This window comes from Ambystoma mexicanum, chromosome 12 (assembly GCF_040938575.1).
Source record: "Ambystoma mexicanum isolate Mex_15411 chromosome 12, UKY_AmexF1_1, whole genome shotgun sequence".
NCBI classification, from domain to species: domain Eukaryota; kingdom Metazoa; phylum Chordata; class Amphibia; order Caudata; family Ambystomatidae; genus Ambystoma; species Ambystoma mexicanum.
The window spans coordinates 1,107,541,036-1,107,559,478 of record NC_090936.1 but is presented as its reverse complement, the minus strand read 5'-3'; the positions used below and the strand labels follow the sequence as shown (position 1 = coordinate 1,107,559,478).

General features: G+C 43.6%; 1 protein-coding gene across 2 annotated transcripts in view; it reads left to right on the top strand.

The window, feature by feature from the left end:
- The window catches only part of LOC138514286 (vomeronasal type-2 receptor 26-like), a 613,935-nt gene that overhangs the window by 553,548 nt on the left and 41,944 nt on the right, over positions 1 to 18,443 (top strand). For both annotated transcript variants that reach the window (XM_069629670.1, XM_069629671.1), the window contains exon 4: positions 15,547 to 15,670. In XM_069629670.1, coding sequence (XP_069485771.1) covers positions 15,547 to 15,670 — 124 coding nt within the window. The remainder of the gene's footprint in view (positions 1 to 15,546; positions 15,671 to 18,443) is intronic.

Sequence of the window (18,443 nt, the reverse complement as noted above, 5' to 3'; positions counted from 1 at the left end):
GCTGCTCCAAAGAGGAAAAGAGATGCAAGCTCTGAGGTCATAAACCCGAAACAACTAAGCGAAGAGAGGATACACTGACCTACCAGTGAAAATCACATCTGCAAAGCTCTGGACAACTCTGTATACCTAGATCCATTGGGTATAGGAAGGAAGCCAACTGGCCCAAGACAGGTTATAAAAATCACCCTTATACCCGAGAACAGGAATGAAGGCCCATTGATATCCGAGGAGATGCCGGTGCAGAAAACAAATGAGCAACCGGTCAAAGACTGGTCTTGGATACAAGAAGCGCTTTGTAAGCAAAAAGAATAGCCACCCAGGTCATCATCAAAGGAGGTTAAGGATCCTCCCTTGAAGAGAAAGAAGATCACGGATATACCTCATATTGATCAAATATGTAAAGGACAACTCTTGAAGGTTGCATGTTGGAACACTAGAGGATTCCCCCACTTAACGATTCCAAGTGATGTTAACCTGGGTGCCTATGATTTACTATGTTTGCAAGAAACATGGCTCATAAACTCCCCACACAGGGATGGCTACGAAGTGATCACACCTCCGACTGCAAAGGGAGAAAAAGAACGTGCCTACTCTGGCCTATTGATAGCATTAAGCTCAGGAGTTGGGATAAAGCTAATAAGAATCTTGCATCAGGACCTTTTCTGCCTGGCAATCCTCGTTGACTGGCCAGAACATCGGCAAACACACAAGGCAAGAAAAAAAGGCTGCACAATGATACAAACGAGCTACTGGAACCCACAAGCTATTTCAGACGAAAAATTCATCGAGGTAGTCACCTTAATCCTAGACGACGCCATATTGAATAACGAGATCACACACACTTTAATATGTGATGATTTAAACGTGATTTGTGGACCCTCAAAGTAGACCAACAAGGCCCAAAACTTTAACACATCAGCGCTTAGAAGGGGCAAAAAATGGTCAAGACTGATGAAGGACAGAAACCTTCACCAGTTGAAAAAAGACGAGGGCATAGACTCTACCAGTATTCGAACATGGGAACGAGAAAACCAAGCTGCTGACTTGCATCATATCTTCGTCTCTACTGACCGATTTTAACTCATTAAATCTTATGATGTCATAAGGACTGCAGAAAGTCACCATAATCTCCTCAAACTGACTTTTAATCTCGTAACTATAGCCTGGGCCTCTGCAATGACTGTGAAAGTTGAAGCAAACTATGCTGGGAACAGTTTGAGATTAAAATCAGAAGATATAATCACAGTCTCAAATGACTATACTACTAGAAGAGAGAGAGAAAATGGATCCTTAAAATCGATTGACTATAGACCATTGTTAGTCCCTTCCAGCAGTAAGATCTCTGGGTACAACAAAAAAAATCTGAGATGCCATACATATGACCCCATTTTGGTTGAGAAACGAAGATTGATGAGGCGCTTAAAGTGGCAGGCTGCAAAGTCCAACCATCCGGGTTTGAAAGCAAATGCTGCCAAATCTATAAAGGAATACAAATCCTTTATCATTACACACAGGCATAAATTACTACAACAGGACACACATCAAATGCTAATAGTCCTCAGTGGGAGAAAAAACTAAAGCCTTCTGGTCCCTGATAAATACACCTCTGAACTCTAACAATGATACACAACTCAACGGTGTGATTGAGCAAACTTGGAAAACACACGCTGCTGCTCTTTATATGGACATGGCACAGACATCGCCAACTAAGACTAAGAACCCTATTTTAGCATTCTCTGTGTTTCAGAATTCACAGTGAAGGGACATTTTTTGAGAAAGATATATTTTAAAAGCATATATTTTCTACCGGAATATTGTTTCCTAAAAGGCATTATTAAAGTACTTTTCACATAATATTGAGGCATTACCTGGAACTTCTTTATTGCTGCTGTTCAAGCTAATATTGCAACTTCTGGTTTATCTGTATAGTTCTTTTTTGTTTTTTTTATTTGATTTAATTGCATAGCAATTTTTACAAAAACACTGCATAAAAACACTATATTCCCATTTCTTATTTTATTTTTTCAAGCATTCGCACATTTATTTCAAAAGTCACTGTTCTTTCCTATCCTGAAGTTAGAATGATTAATTATGTCGGTGGGTAGACCTTACTGATGAACCAGACTACCGCAATAAACCAAGATGTTTTCTGCCCACTCATCAGGGCTAACCATCTATGATCATCGTCCAAAGTTTGAAGAGTGTAGAAAAGGGGTGTAAGAAACTGGTTTCGTAAGTTAATCAGACCAGGGCAACTAATCACCACATGTTTAATAGATTCCATTGTTGCTGAGTTTGTACAAAATCTACAACTCTTCGTCTGACTGAGCCCTCTAATTGCCAATATTTCATTTGTTTGGATTAAATTAAGGTGCATTCTCATAAAAGTTGCCCTGAAAAGCCGGTTTGGACATTTTTGAAGGTAAGGCTGTACCTCGTTGAGCTTTAAGGGGATCTGCGGCACATCTTTAACCAATTTCAAAGCACTAGCCTTTTCCAAGGTTTTAATCCAGTCTAAGAGGAACAGTTTTTTCTTCACGTTCATCGGATTTAAAGTTAGGTCCTCTTCTGAGCAGCCAAGTTTGTCCATGATTGTCTTAATGTTGCTTACACATTTAGCTAATCTCTAGAGTTTTTCTTTCTTTATTTCACAGTTAATTATACTCAAGACCATCAGACTATTTGGATTGATTATTTTCCGAAACAGAGCTAGCCTTTTCCAATCAACAATCGGACGGAGGGATACTAGATTTAATTCTCTGTGATCACTTCAATTTGGGTTTAATTTGGCAGATTTAAGATCTTTTTCCACACTATGGCTTCTAGTTTTCCCCAAATCTCTACAGAGATATCCAAAATACCTTCCACTCCATACGTTCGAGAAGGAACTACTTTCCCCTTGTAGTATTTTATGGCTGCCATCAATGAGAATCAGCCATATTTGTTATCCATGAGCTTTGCTTGGCTCTCCACCAACTTTGCTTTCACTAGTAGATCTTCTAGGAGCAGAGTCTCAACTGAACTGTTGTTCGTGATGATTCCCAATTATTTAAATATCTCAATTTTTCTATTGGGTTCGAGCCCACAGTCCATACGAAGGACTCCTCCCTTTAATTTCCTCGTTGGAAGCACATTATATTTGTCTTTAGTTGATTTATAGCCAGATGGTTCTGGCCGGTGTATCTGTGTAGGCTGTCTAACTGTCTTTGCAGACCTATTTTTGTTTGGTCTATCAATATGAGGTTGTCCGCAATACCACCCCTCCAATTGATGGCAGAAAAGATATCAGTGCAGGCTCAAATTGCTGAATGTCCGAGGTGAAAAAGTTGTAAATTGCAGGGGCCCTAGGGCACCCCTGCTTGACCCCTCGCTAGGTTGCAATAGGGGAGGATAGAAGCACTGCACAATTCAACTGGACTTTGATCTTATGCCACATCAGTTTACGATCCACTCGGTCGAAATCTTGGACAAGGTCCACAAATGCTATGAAGATCTGACCTCCACTTGTATGGGACTTTCAGTATACTCAGAAGCAAGATGTTTACAGAGGTTCCAACAGTTTTAACAAATCCGGTCTGAAGCGGATCAATTGGTTTACACGTGATGTCCAGGCAGTAAATTCCTCCAGCTAAAAAGACCCGAACATTTTCCCTAATAACGTCTAACAACGCTATATGTCTATAATTCTTCGGGACTGACCTGTCTCCTTTTTTATGAATGGGGACTATTGTTGCTAATTTCCACGAGTCCGGTATTATCCTTTCTTTGGAAATATTTCTGAAAACTGCTTGTATGAAGGAAGACCATTTGTGTGGATGCTCCATCAACATTACGTTGGTTAGTCCATCAGGACCGGGAGCGCTGGATCTACTTAGTTTTCTTATCCTCTCCATGATGTCTGTTGCCTACTACTCACAAGTCCATGTGGCTATTCTGAGTTCGGTGTCCGGAAAGTCAGGCCCCAGTGATTTTGTTAGTCCCCATTCCCATGGAGTTCCAGAACTCCATGGGAATGGGGACACGGGAGCAATGGCACCGTTAACAACAGTGCCGGTGCTCCTGTGAAAAATCTGCGAGCGGGTGCCATCCCGCCCGGCAGGTCTGACCCTGGCGGACGGGATGGCACCAGTCCGCAGAGTTGTACTGTACTGATCTGGAAACAACAATACCAGTAGGCTTACCGGCACCATTGTTTCCGGACCGGCACAGTTGTAATGAGTCCCATAGTAGAGGCCCTCTTAGAAGAAATAGCAAACAAAGGGCCTCATTCCGACCCCACCGGTATCCTGGCCGTAAAGCTGCCAGGATACTGGCAAAAGTGGATACTATTTCCGGCAACTGGTCAGGCAGTATTACTACCGGATTACGGTTGCCAGCGGAGCAGTGTTGATCCCCATTCATGGAGTCTTATATGAGGGGTTTTGCTATTGTTACTGCCACTGGCAGTGCCGGGCGGTAACAAGGCCTGTTTTGTCCAGTAGGGCACTTGGCTAACCTACAGCATTTAGCTGGAGGTAACCCAGGTGCCCCACCAGCACTCCCATAGTCAGGTGGTCCGGTACAGTGGCGGTATGCTCGGATACCGACACTTTTTTACCAGACTGCCCAACTCAGAATGAGCCCCAAAGTGCATAAAAAAGGGTAAAGCTAACAATGAAACTGAAATTAATGAAAAAGCAAAATATGAAGTAGAACATAAAAGAAAATTATTCAGAAATAGGAAATTGAGAAGTATCTATTGAGAAAGAAATTTATAGAAATTAAATTATCACATTGAACCATCAAGCTCACACAAATGTTGACCACTCAATAATTGGTTTAACTGTAAAAAATAGCAACAGCATCCATGTCACATTTCACTGGAAATATGTGGAAGAGAGTATATGTGAAGTTGATTTGAGATAATACTTTAGCTCCATTGTTTTATTTGCCTCAGCAGTTAAAATATATCAACTCTCTTGAGACAACACAGAAAGTGAAGGCCAGGCGGGAGGATAGCTATGGGGCAATGCTTTTGTGTTGGAAATAAGATAACGAAGAGCAACACAGGTTAGAACCCTGGTCCCCAGCTTAGAGACTGATCTCCATTATTAAGCACTTAATACAAGATTAATTAACTCATTCTATTAAATAGATACCAAGAATAGTTAAAGAAAGTGTCCACCAGCAGGTGAAATAGAAATACTATATTTCAAATCATGTGTGGTTACTTTGTTAGGAAGTGCATAGTCCAGATTCTGGTACAAGATCTGAGAACTGATGTCTGGGACATCCCGATAACGTATGGACTGTAATACTGCACACTCAGTAAATGTCAATGACATACTGCCCTCTGTGGTCGGTGATTCTGAGCACTTAAGGTCATGTCAAAGGCATATTGACTTGTGAAGGAAAATCCCTGTTACGCTCATGCCAGAAAGAATACAACCTTATAGGTTGTAAGACCAAGAGATTGCTTGCAAGGCTGACAAGGTTTAATTGTACAAAACATAAAGGTGTCAGCAGAGGACTCTGCTGCTCGAGAACGTTCTGCCTGAATTATCATCATCAGTAAGTTATAAGAGTCCACCACATCACTAAGGACGTCATCCATAGGGTCTAAACCCACACAGCTTATTGATAAAACAGTATACATGGTCCTGCTCCATACGGGATGCCATATTTCAGTCTACGTGCTTGTCTTTTCATTCTGTCATGATGGAATATATATCGTCTTGGTACTCTATTCCTGCAAATCGTGGTGTTACCACTACTATTTATGCTCCAAAAGAGGTTTTTGATAGTTGGAAGTAATATCTCAAACAGTCTGCTCGTGCGGTCGTACGGGTACTGGTGCTATTTGCTTGGGATGTACGATACATATATACAGTTGTGTTTACAGGTTCAGTTAAATTAAAGGATGTTCTTTCATTCAGGCTTTTATTCAGGTTCAGGCTTGTGGTCAGGTTCCCCCTCCCCCTTTTTTAGATGGCTCACCTAGATAAAAGATTTCCCACAATATATTCCTAACAAAAACATAAGGAAGGTAAACAAAGCAGCTGTAAAATGTAGGCCACATTGATATGAATACATCCTAGTGGAACTAATAACATTTCCATCACTATTCAATGAACAATTAGATGTTGAATTTTCCATCTTCTCTTTACCTGTATAAAGAACAAGAACTGGTTGGGTGGCCATGGGAAGGGGAGAGGATAGGGGGGTGAGGGATGGGAAAGAGAGAGAGAGAGAGAGAGAGAGAGAGAGAGAGAGAGAGAGAAAGAGAGTGTTTTGGTTTTGTTTATTTCACAGAGCGTATTCTTCTAGCAGCAATGCATGTTTAATTCTCTCTTTTACATGCATTTACATTGTCAGCAGTAAGCTAAGTGGGATGAGGTATACTGGTTGTGTCCGTTTTTAGGGTAGTGGTGTTGAATTTGGTGGGGCCCTGCGAATGTCTGAGAGGTGCATCCAATATCAGAGCCCTTTCACCTTTATTCCGACTGGGGTGGACAACACAACTTTGTAGGGCCCATGGAAACTGGGATTGTTCAATTTTCACATGAAACTTCTGACATACGCCAGCTCCCCCGGCAACAGTGTTTGGGCGGGAGCTATATCAGCCGGTGGAATTGTAGTATATTGGGTGTCATCTGGGTAATGTGGTACGATTTGTCATGAGACACATTTGATTGCAAATGTTAGATTTGTTAAGTATGCTTTGAATTCTTCCCCCAGAATTGTCAAAGCCCTATGGGCATCTGATGCCCGCCTCATAGGGGAGATGGGCGTCTGCCAGTCACTATCTCATGGGGTGAGAGATGATGGTCTTTGCAGGGCTAAGTGTACAAATTGAACAGGGGCAGGCAGTGTACCCAGTTCTTTTTTAGGGTATTACACAACTTAGAGAGCCTACTATTGAGGAGTCTTTTTATCTGATCCACAACGCCATTGGCTTGGAGGTGATAAATGGATCACATGCACTGTTTAATGCCGAATAGTGCTGTGATTTCCTTAAAGAGATCTTTGAAAATGTGAGTGCCGTTGTCAGACCTCAGAACGTCACATAACCCCCATCGGGGGAATACATCATGCACAAGGAATTTTGGGTGGGCATGTGGACCGGCCTCAACCCATCGCGAGAATGGGCACACCACCACAATCAGATATTGCGCTCCCTTGCATCTCTCACCCATGTCTGCACAGTCAATATGGAGCTCGCCAAATGGCCCGATGGTGCGGGGCAGGGTGCCTCACAATGTTCGGAGTGTCATCTCTGTACTGAACACTGGCCAGAAAGTGGTACATTGCACGACCCAAGTCCAGGAAGGTGGCGCATTGCACAACCATCTTTGAGAGGTATTCCAGGAGATTAGCTTTAAACCAATCTTTTTGTATGTCTTCTCCAATGTGTTGTTTGGAGCTGTGAGAGGGGTAGTGCAACTGCTCAAAAGCTGTGCATAATAGTTCCACGGGCACCACTACCTTCTCAGTGCATTGTTGCATCAATAAGAGGTCAGTTGGAGACTGCACGCACCCACATTTGAGACAAATTTCTTGTTCTTATTGCGGTGCCCTACAATGAAGTTCTATTATCTGTGCTATGGGTAAGGATGTGTATGGGTCTGTGTCTGGCCTTGTAGTGATGGCTGCAATGACATACTCAGCAGGTGTGGGCACTGGGAAATGTGCTGCTGCCTTTGCCGCATCAGCGGCTGCATTTCCTAATGAGATGTCATCAGTGTCATTTGTGTGGGCTGCGCATTTGACGACCGCCACTAGAGATGGTTCTGCAAGGGCAGAAATCAGTGTACTCAGTAGCACAGTATGTTGCACTGGCTATCCGTCTGTCTGCCTGAAACCCCTCCTTTGCCAGTGTGAAAGACTGCATGCACCACTGTGGTGACGCAGACAGAGTTTGAATAAATGGTGGCATAACACCCCTTTGACACCCAAAATGCTTCAATAAGTGCTATGATTTATGACACTTGTGTTGAGTAATGCATGGGCAATCTTTTCATTACTAGTGTCTCATAGTCACCCGCTTCTAGGCGCACCACTGCTGCCCCAACACGTCTCTGACCTGTGTTTTGGTCAATTGTCGCTGAACCATCAACAAAAAGTACCTCACCCTCCTCCAAAGGTCTCTCTTTACAGATATCATCCTCCTTGCTCTCATAAGTGGTACAGTCATGCTCCTACAAGTCTTTGTCTGTGCACAGTTCCATCAGAAACGTTGCAGGGTTCACTGTTTTACACCTTACACATGGATATGTGGTCTTGAGAGGATAATCTCATACACTGATGCCCGCTGGGTGGTGAGAGTGGACTTGGATCGTTATATGATAGCAAATACTGAGTGTTCCACATACAAAGTCACTGAACACCCCATAACAATTGTGGAACTCTTCTGAATTGCAAAAGTAGCTGCAGCAAGAGCTTGCTCGCATGCAAACTGTCCCTGCATCACTGAGTCTAGTTCACCACTGTAGTAGGCCAGTGGCTTGTGGCCATTTGTGCTATTCTGCGTTAGTACCGCTGTCATGAGTCTCCCGTTTGAGTGTGAGAATATGTAAAACTCCTGCATGTAGTCTGGGGTGGCAAGAACGGGGGCGGTCGAAATCACTTCCTTTAGATCATTGAAACTCTAAATCATGTTTGCAGTCCACTCTATTTTACTGTTTTCTTTTTGTGCTTTCTTGAGGCCCTGTAAGAGTGACCATGTGTATGCTGGGTAATCCAGAATCCAAGCCCTGCAAGGGTTACACAAGCCCATGAATGTGTGCATGTCTTTTACTGTAACTGGTCAGGGTGTTTGTGGTATGCACTGTTGCTGCCCTGTCAGGGATAATTCTTTTGCCTTCTGCAGAAATGAGCTGCTCTAGATGGAGCACTTCATGTTGGCAATACTGCAGTTTGGCCTTGTCGACTTTATACCCCTTGCGGGCTAACAGTTGTAAAGGGACAATGGAGTCTCTGTGACAGTTCTGTTCACTGTCCCTGCACACCAATAAATCATCTATGTACTGAATTACTGTGACGGGTACCAGTATATTACCTAAGCCTTTGTGCAGTAACCTGTTAATATGCTGGACTCTCGCAATACCCTTGCGGCAAAGGAGTATGTTCATAGTGCTTTCCACCATGCGTAAATGCTGTGAGATACTGTGAGTCTGGGTGTAGGGGTACCGAAAAGAAGGCATTGTTTAAATTGACCACCGTGAAATGGTTCCCTTCCTTGGGGATACTGCACAAAATGGAGGCCGGGTTTGGAACAAGTGGACATTCTTTCTGCACTATGTCATTGAGGGGGCAGAGATCCTGGATCATCCTCCAACTGCCCCTGGAACCCTTTTTAATAGGGTATATAGCCCTATTTCATGGTGAGGTAGAGGGTGCTATGATCCCTTGGTGTAGCACGGCATGTATTGTGTCTCTGATCCCCTCTGTCGCCTCCCTCGATAATGGGTATTGCTTCACCTGGGGCAACACTGCTCCATTCTTTATTGTGATTTGTACTGCAGTCTCCTCTTTCAGCATCCCTACATCATGTGGGTTGGTTATTGTGTGGGGACCTGTTGTGAGTCTGCTTGGCTGAATGGGGGTTGCATGACAACAGCAATGAGGGGGCTCTGTACCCTTCCATACTTTACCATGTTCTCACAGGGGATGCATATTTCGAGTATTTCCCTGTCATCGTTGTTTTCCTCAAAAAGTTCAGCATCTGTCAACTCCTTGAGGGGTACAGTGGGATCAATTCATACAATTGTGCACCATTGGCATCCCTGAACCTAGGACCACAATTCTTTTGGCCGACACCAGCAGACCCTCTAGGTCCAGGGAGAGTATTGTGCGTGCAACTAGTTCTGAGGACACCACGGCCCGTAAAGTTAAATCAGTCGGTACTTTCCAGCAAGTTCTGGTAATCAGGGGCACGGCTTGTGCAAGCACTGCAATGCCGTAAATGAACATGTCAAGTTGGCAGGGATGTCTCCTACCACCACCTCATGTGCCAAAGCATGTATCACAAGCATTGTCCTTAGTGAGCACATGCCAGGAGTTGCGCAGGTGATACCGATGTCTGTGAATGAGATTGTCATGTTACTTTTGCTAAGCAGACCCCTGCTGAGCAAGTTGACAAGAGAGCTCTCAGAATACAATATGGGAGCCCTCACAAGCTTCCCCCGTTCCTTTACATCTAAATCTTTTGTGTATGGAACTGTTAAAGCAGCCCCAGAGAATCCCTGCATAACAAGAGTGTTGTAGTTATATATTTATATGTTGCAGAGCTGTATTATTACTTTGTTGTAGGCACCCAGTCCTGCGTGTGCCAGAGTTGGAATGTTTCTGGTTAAAAGAGTGAGGATTCTAAGAACGGGGGTTGAAACGAGAGACGAGAGATTGAGGAGTGAATGCAAGACTGGGCGCCAGGATTCTTAAAAATATTTCAAATAAACTTGGAGTTGCATATGTTTTCCTTTCTGTTGGCTGCATACTTCAGAGAGTTTTGCCTGATAACATGAAGTCACCTTCAATAATGCATGACTTCTCGTCTCCTGACTCCAACATGAATATTAATTGTTTGTTCCCTATCTCTTCTCCCACCATTTGATCCTCTTCTGGGTTTAGGGTCATTGATAGGACTGGACATGCAAGTGCTCTCTGTCGGCTGTCCTAGTCAGGGTATGCGTCTGTCCCAGGGAATTAGAAAGGTATTCCCCCTACCACTGTGGTGCCTTGAAACGGGGCCACTGCACCATTGGGTGCGCCTCCCAAGGCATTTGTTCTTCATGCTATCTGCATGTTTGGGTGGGGTTGATAATGCTGTACTGCCTGTTCTGGATGTTGTGGTGGAGGGGGGCCGGGTATCTGTGGGGGCGGCTTTCTGGAATCTTGATGGAACTCCTATGGTATTGAGGACATCATGCGGGTGGACTCTGAGGGGTCCCCTGTGACGGGGACCGTCATTTTACTGGCTGTAGTTATATCCCACACCCTGCCTGTACCTGCACTCTCTCGAAAAATGTCCCCACTTCCCGCATATCCAACACTGCCCCATACATCCTCATCTCTGCCCCATACCGCCAAACCCACCTCCTCTCATCCCTAGAAACCCACCAGGGCCTTGTTGTTGTCCCCCTTGCCCTCCTTCAGTCCACACTGCAGCTATTCTGGTATTCACAACATTAGGGGTGTACCCTCCCTCTTCCGCCTGTGTCGGTGTCGGTGTTGGCCCTGACGCCACTGCAGCTACTTTAGCTAATTTGTCTTGCACTAGTTTCGCCTCCTCTGCCTGTCGCCTCTGAACTATTTCCTTCTCGGTTCTTTTATTCTCCTACAATGGTGAACTATAATGCTTTGAATCTCGGGCCACACTTTTGCCTTGATCCCTGCTATTTTATCGGGTATATTCTGCACTTCCAGGGTAGGCCCTGTTTCACTATAAGAAAGATAAACAGGGTTGATTGATCCAGGCATTGCCCTTTTCTGCTTTCCACATTTCTTGGACCCTGAGGATAAACAGTGCAGGGTCTACATCATCCCCATTGCACATTGCATAATGGACATTAAATCTGGAGTGTCTGGGAACGCTCACTGCAGCACATCCCATATCCTGGCTCTGATCTTGTTGAATGATGCTGCATCATGGGCGTCGTTAATCAGTGTTACTCCTAGGTACCCCACCTTCACCCACACATCTGTAGCTTGGTCCCCGACTGTGGCCACCAATAAGTTTTATTGTCTCCGATTGCCAAGGGCAACCCCGCTTTGTTCTTTTCAAAATCATATATCCACTTCCTGCATCCGCCGTACGTTGTGGAAGTGCCTTAAGGAAATTATTATTGTGCATCTTTGACCATGGTACATATTGTGGTCTCCCTGCTCCCTTGTGTATCAGTGGCATTTGCATTCTCATCTTGTTTTTTCCACTCTTAGTTACACTTCCCGTTTTCCTTGATAACGCTATCCTGCCAAACCTCTCCTTGGATCTTCCATCCCAAAAACGTTCCACCCTCTGGGTGCGTTGAGGCGCTTGTTCTGCATCTCCTTCCTCATCGTCTTCAACCCCATCGAATTTGCTCTACTCTTCGTCATCCCCTCTAAGTAACCCTACGTTTTCGGAACCTAAGATATTTGTCTCTCCGTCACATTCTACGTGGACGGTTCATATGGATGCGCTGTCTATTCTAAATAATAAGTCTCCTGACTTCCACTCATCCCCTGCTGGTTGCACTGGTGTGTCTGTCTTTGTTACATCACATGCCGCCCGTAGTCCAGCTAACTATATTCGTGTCGATGCCAGTGCTACTTCTAGGTCTCTTGCGCTCACCCCGAAGTAGAAAAATAAGGTGGAGGTGGGGCCATGGGCCATGGCGCGTGTTGCTAAAGTCGTGCCTGCTGATGCGTATGTTGGGTTAGTGTACCCCCCCCTGCAGGGTGGGTTGCTAGTGGGTACATTCCCCATCAAGTTCATCCCGTCTTCTTCCAGGTCTGTATATTTACTACCATCATGTGTCACTCCTTCCCCATTGTGATCCTCTGTATCCTCAAACATTTTCCAGAGGTTCAATACTTCCCTTCTATTCTGAAATGGTCTTCCCTCATACTTTGCTGTCAAAAAGGTGGACATGTGTTCCAGCACGTTTCTGTAAAAGGCGCCCTGATCTGGCCAGGAGCGGGGCATCTTCCCTCTCCTAGTTTCGGTCACCCACTGATTGTGATACATCTTAATCTTCTCACAATATAATGGCTGGGCCTTGCACATATGCTCCATGGGCATGTTTCCTCCGTGTTTGTTAAGGGGGCTACGCCTATGCTGCTGCGCCACAGTTATACAAAAGTCCATTAAAAAAATTCAGTTCAACAATGCAACTTAATGTCATCAAAAAAGAAAATCATCAGTTCAATTCCCCACCCCTCTACTCCCAGTTAGAACTTTTTTTTGTATACACACACACACCTCACACTATCCTCACACATCCACACACAACACATACACTCCCCTCCTGGGCCGCCTCCTTCCACCATAAAATACAGTAACAAAACAAACTAAAACAACAAACTAAAACGACAACCATTAGTATTCCCAAGCTCTCTACTTATACAGAGCTCCTATGTATTTTCCTCTTTTCCCTTATTGTTTAAACAATAATTGGGGCGCCACCTTCTCCCCTCACTCTGGGTGGTTCCCTCTCTTCCATTTTCCTTTTCTTCAATAGCCTAAAAAAATGTATAAAAAAACAAAATATCAACGCACTCCACGTGCAGAATTCTGCAAAGACTGCTCCTGCCGGGCAACTAGGGAGTATGCGTTTTGGGGCTGGTTTCTGTAGGTGGGCATGGCCCTTCCAGAGAGGTCGCCTGGATACCTCTGCCGGTATGGGCAGCACTTGGATCACGTTGGCAGGGTCACCAAATGAAGGCAAGTTCCTGATATGCTCACACCAGAAAGAATACAACAGTCTAGGGAAAAAGGCCAAGAGATTGCTTGCAAGGATAACAAGGTTTAATTGTACAAAAAAAGTAAAGGTGTCAGCAGAGGACTCTGCTGCTCAAGAACATTCTGCCTGAATTATCATCACCAGTAAGTTATAGGAGTCCCCAGCATCACTAAGGATTTCATCCATAGGGTCTGAACCCGAACAGCTGATTGGTAAAACAGTGCCCATGGTCCTGATCCATAGGAGATGCCAGGCTATGATTGGTTCTCATCTCCGCCATCTGTCTTTCCCCACATCGGACAACTGGGTTTACCTCTTTAGGGACTGAAGGTCAGGCGCTTCACATGTTGCTGTTCCAAGTCTATTCTTTGTGAGCTAATGCTACTACATCATTTTGGCATGCATCAATCATGCTGACCCACGTATTCTGTGCTCTGTCTGTATTGCACTCCTTGCACCCAAGGCTTCCACCCTTGTTTTGGTCTATAATATATCCCTCCCTGTACCCGACTATGAAGGTGTTCTTATGGGACAAGGTGAAATGGTCGCACATGTTCATTTCTTTTATGACCTTTGGTTTTATGGCTGATGGGCTGAGGTCACACACTATCGTAGAATGCATGGGCATTTCAACTGGGTCAGTGGTGGGTGCCATGAATCCTGGTGGGCTGGGTGGGGGCTAGAGGCCTGTTTTGGCCTGGCTGTGATGCATGGGTGCCACAAGGAGCCTGGTGCTGTCTCATGGCCTTGCAGGGCACATTCCTTCTGTAATACAAAGTCATTGCAACAGTTAAGGGACAAGGGGAAGTTTCTTTGAGAACTAGTGACACAGTCTAATCTCTCCTCAGCGTTTTGGGCCTGTTCAGGTTTCTCCATGAAGCTAATGTTTTACTGTGCAGCCATGCAGGGTTACTGCTATAACTACAAAATGGTGTCTCTTTAAATGTGCGCACTAAATCTATGCATCTATGACTCATGCAATATTGTATCTGTGTCTGGGTTCTTAACACAGTCCTTTCCCCCCTAACACCTTGCATGGCTACCTATGGGAATCGCCTTACTCTAAAGCACCTGGGTGGTGGGACAGGCTAATATGCATCCCAACACTTGTCACTGAAAGTCAGTAATTCTTAGAGCTTTAGATAATGTTAATGGCATCCCTATCTGTAACTGAGGATTTGTGAGTTAGGCAGTTTAGGTGATGCCAGTGACATTCTGAATTAGGACTGATAGCCAAAGGCATCCAGTGCTGTAACTAATAGTATCTTCCCCTGAGAGATGTTTTCAGCGGGCATGTCATGATGTCACAGATCATCAGTAACTCTGCACCCTGAAATTGATAATTAGCAACATTATGGTCAATGAATGATTAACATTGACATCCTATCAATTGACTCATGGTACATGACATCCTTTCTTTTGGCATCAGCAACATTAAGTCATTGGATTGATACCCATATATGTCCTGCCCTTTAATCAATGACAAGTGACATAATGAACTGTGACAAATGGAAGTGCTAACCTTTCCTTTAACTATTGATCAATCACATCTTGCCTTGGGGCAAATGGTAATTGGCATGTTGTCTTCTAACTCATGGTCAGTGACATCCTGCTCTGGATCTAAAGCCAATGATACCCAGACTTTAAACTAATGGTCCGCAACACCCTATCCAAGAATGTGTGCCATTGGCATCTTGACCTGTAAAATATGGTCAGTGATATAATAGCCCATAATGTATAGTCATTGATAACCTGATTTGTCATGGAAGTCAATGTCTGCCTGCCTCATGAAGGATGGTCAGTAACAAGCTGTTTTTTCATGGCTGGTCAGAGACTCCCTGTACCTTGCTGGATGATCAGTGATGTCCTGTGTAACTGATGGTAGGTGACATTGTGCCCCGTAACTGATGGTCAGTGACACAATTACCTCTGACCCGACTGATATCGGCAACATCCCAATCAATGATAGCTGGGCAATCGCATTATCTTCCTTGTCTGAGCTAAGACTGATATTTATATAGTGCCTCATACCCTCTCTCTGACAAGTAGTGTGCCACCTCACTTCTATCAGAGTGGACAGCTTAACTGCACTCGCTTCACTATTTGTGTATTTTCCTCTCTATAGACTCCTCACTCAACCTGCACAAACCCCTGCCAGTTGGGATACAGAAAGGTTTGGCAAGAGGGGCGCCCTAAATGTTGCTATGACTGCACGCAATGCCCGCTTGGAGAGATTACCAATCAAACAGGTAGGTAGGGAATAAAAGGAATTAAAGTTTTGTTTGTTGCTGTAGAATAGTCTTCTCTTCTTGAATCATTTGTATGAGGTTTGAAACGTTCTCTTAGGGTATCCTAAAGGTCTTTTGTTGGATCTGGCGTCCTTCCTCTTTTATTTGCTGTATAAACATGTGGCTCTATATTTCTCCTTTTCTCTTTTTCTTTTCATTCATCTTTCACTTAAACTCTATTTTTCTCTTTACTTTCCCTCCATTTTGACTCTGTACACCTATCTTTGATGCTGTTCTTATTATTGGTCTTATCCTTTCACCTGTTCTTATTATTGGTCTTATCCTTTCCCCTGTTCTCCTTATTATTGGTCTTATCCTTTCACCTGTTCTTCTAATTATTGGTCTTATCCTTTCGCCTGTTCTTATTATTGGTCCTATCCTTTTGCCTGTTCTTCTTATTGGTCTTATCCTTTTGCCTGTTCTTCTTATTATTGGTCTTATCCTTTCGCCTGTTCTTCTTATTATTGGTCCTATCCTTTTGCCTCTTCTTATTATTAGTCTTATCCTTTCGCCTGTTCTTATTATTGGTCCTATCCTTTTGCCTGTTCTTCTTATTGGTCTTATCCTTTTGCCTGTTCTTCTTATCATTGGTCTTATCCTTCCGCCTGTTCTTATTATTATTGGTCCTATCCTTTTGCCTCTTCTTAGTATTGGCCTTATCCTTTTGCCTGTTCTTCTTATTGGTCTTATCTTTTCGCTTCCAATCATTGTGTCATGCCATTGCTGTGTTGACCTTGTATTTCTCTTGTGTTTTATTCCGCTCGCTTTACCCCTGTGGACAAAATGAATAAATAGCTACATGTGCCATGCATGTTCAAATATATATAACTGGTTGAACAGTGGTTTCTGCTGTCAGAAAGAAAACACTTGTGTGACATTAAAAAATCCTGAGAATCTTGAACATGTCTCTTTTTTCAGATACACATTTGAATCCTAGCAAGAATATGCTAGGAGATTGCTTCTCTGTGAGAAACATAGATAATATTTGATCACAATGATGAGGGCTCCAAATAAATATGCATTTTAGATTTTGGAATTAGTGTAGTAATTTTGTAGCAATTGTTGGAGGTTTACACAAAAGGTGGACAATTGAATGACCACCAAACAACTATTTCCTCTAGAGAATACAGTTGCATACAAATGTATTCTGAAGACCCCAGATTCAGAATGAATATAGGATGTTTTTCCACCTACTGTATAAAAATGGATGTTCTACTCTTTGCTGTTCAGTGGCTCACACTATTCAGACATGGGCAAGTATGCAAAAGGTTACTGCCAGTGAGTTGGTCGAAAAAATGAAGGAAATGCGTGGGATTTTAGAAACAGAGATAGCCAACGTCATAGGCAGCATGCATGAAACTAACGAGTATTGGTACAGATGCTATTCTGAGGTCCGATGTATGCTGCAATACATGGTTTTTCCCACTTGGTATGTGACTTTAAATTGTACAGGGTATTACCAGGATGATCCTACAGATTTCATTCGTGAAAGTAAAAAAACAAAGGGTTACCGCAAATGACATTATTAGAATTTTGTACTATACAACCGGTTCTCATCTTGTACCATCAATTCTTAGCCATACTTCACTTCATTTTCATTAAAGAAATTCCTCCATTAGATATGGTTTGTGTGGGTGTAGAAGGAGGAGACTTACACACCAGTGGCATGATTGTTGGCAGAAACCTTTATTCTTAATAACAAGAAAAGTAAAATCCCTAACTGTCCTTATTACTAAGAGGGGTTTCCATACCTCACATCAATAGTAAGGAAATGTCAGAATGTCTGTAACTAAAAAGTCCACTGTCGTGAGTCCAAAACTTATTTTCTTCCTTTACATGTCTAAGTAACTAAAAAGTAAGGGAGTCTTCTTAATGCACAAGAATAGCTCCCTTCTTCTGTGGAGAAGACTGTCATGGCAGTAAACTGGGAGGGTTTCTCACTGTGGAATGGCTCCCTTCCTCAGTGGAATGGAGAGTGGACTGTCATGGCAGTAAACTGGGAGGGTTTCTCACAGGGGATGGTTCCCTTCAGTGGGGTGGAGAGTGGACTGTCATGGCAGTAAACGGGAGGGGTTCTCACTGGGGAATGGTTGCAGTTCTCATCGAATGCAGCACACACAGTTTCAGATCAGAAAGTCTTCATTCAAAAGCAAAGTTCTAGTTCAAAATGCACCTTGACCCCTAGATGGTGACTCATATCTTCTGGTCTCTCTCAGGTCTTGCTCAATGTTTGCAAACCCCAGGGGGAATGAATCCATTCCACTGGTTCTCTGTAGGCTTCTCGCAATACCAGGAGAATGATTCCCTTCTCTTGGCTGAGATTAGAATGTTCACCATCACCAGAGGGAATATCTTCCTTACAGTGGCAATCTTTAGTCATGTCCCAGACCCCTTCACACTGTTTATCTTTATCTCAGATCCCCCAACCCCTTTTACAGTGACTTATTATTCATGGGTCCCAGAACCGTTTACAATATCAGGGTGTATGCCTCTTCCCCTGGTTTCTCTCAGACTTTCACATTTCAAAATCCCAGGGTGTATGGTTCTTCACCTGACCTTTAGCGAACACAAAGGAATCCAAATCTTGGAAAACTGCGTCCACTGCACACTGTCAATGAGGCAATAAGCCTAAAGAGATGTAATGACAGGTCTGGATAATTTAGAAAAGGCTTTTTTTTATATATTTATCCACATATACCGTGTAAACAAATGTAGAGTGACAGTGTTAATAAAT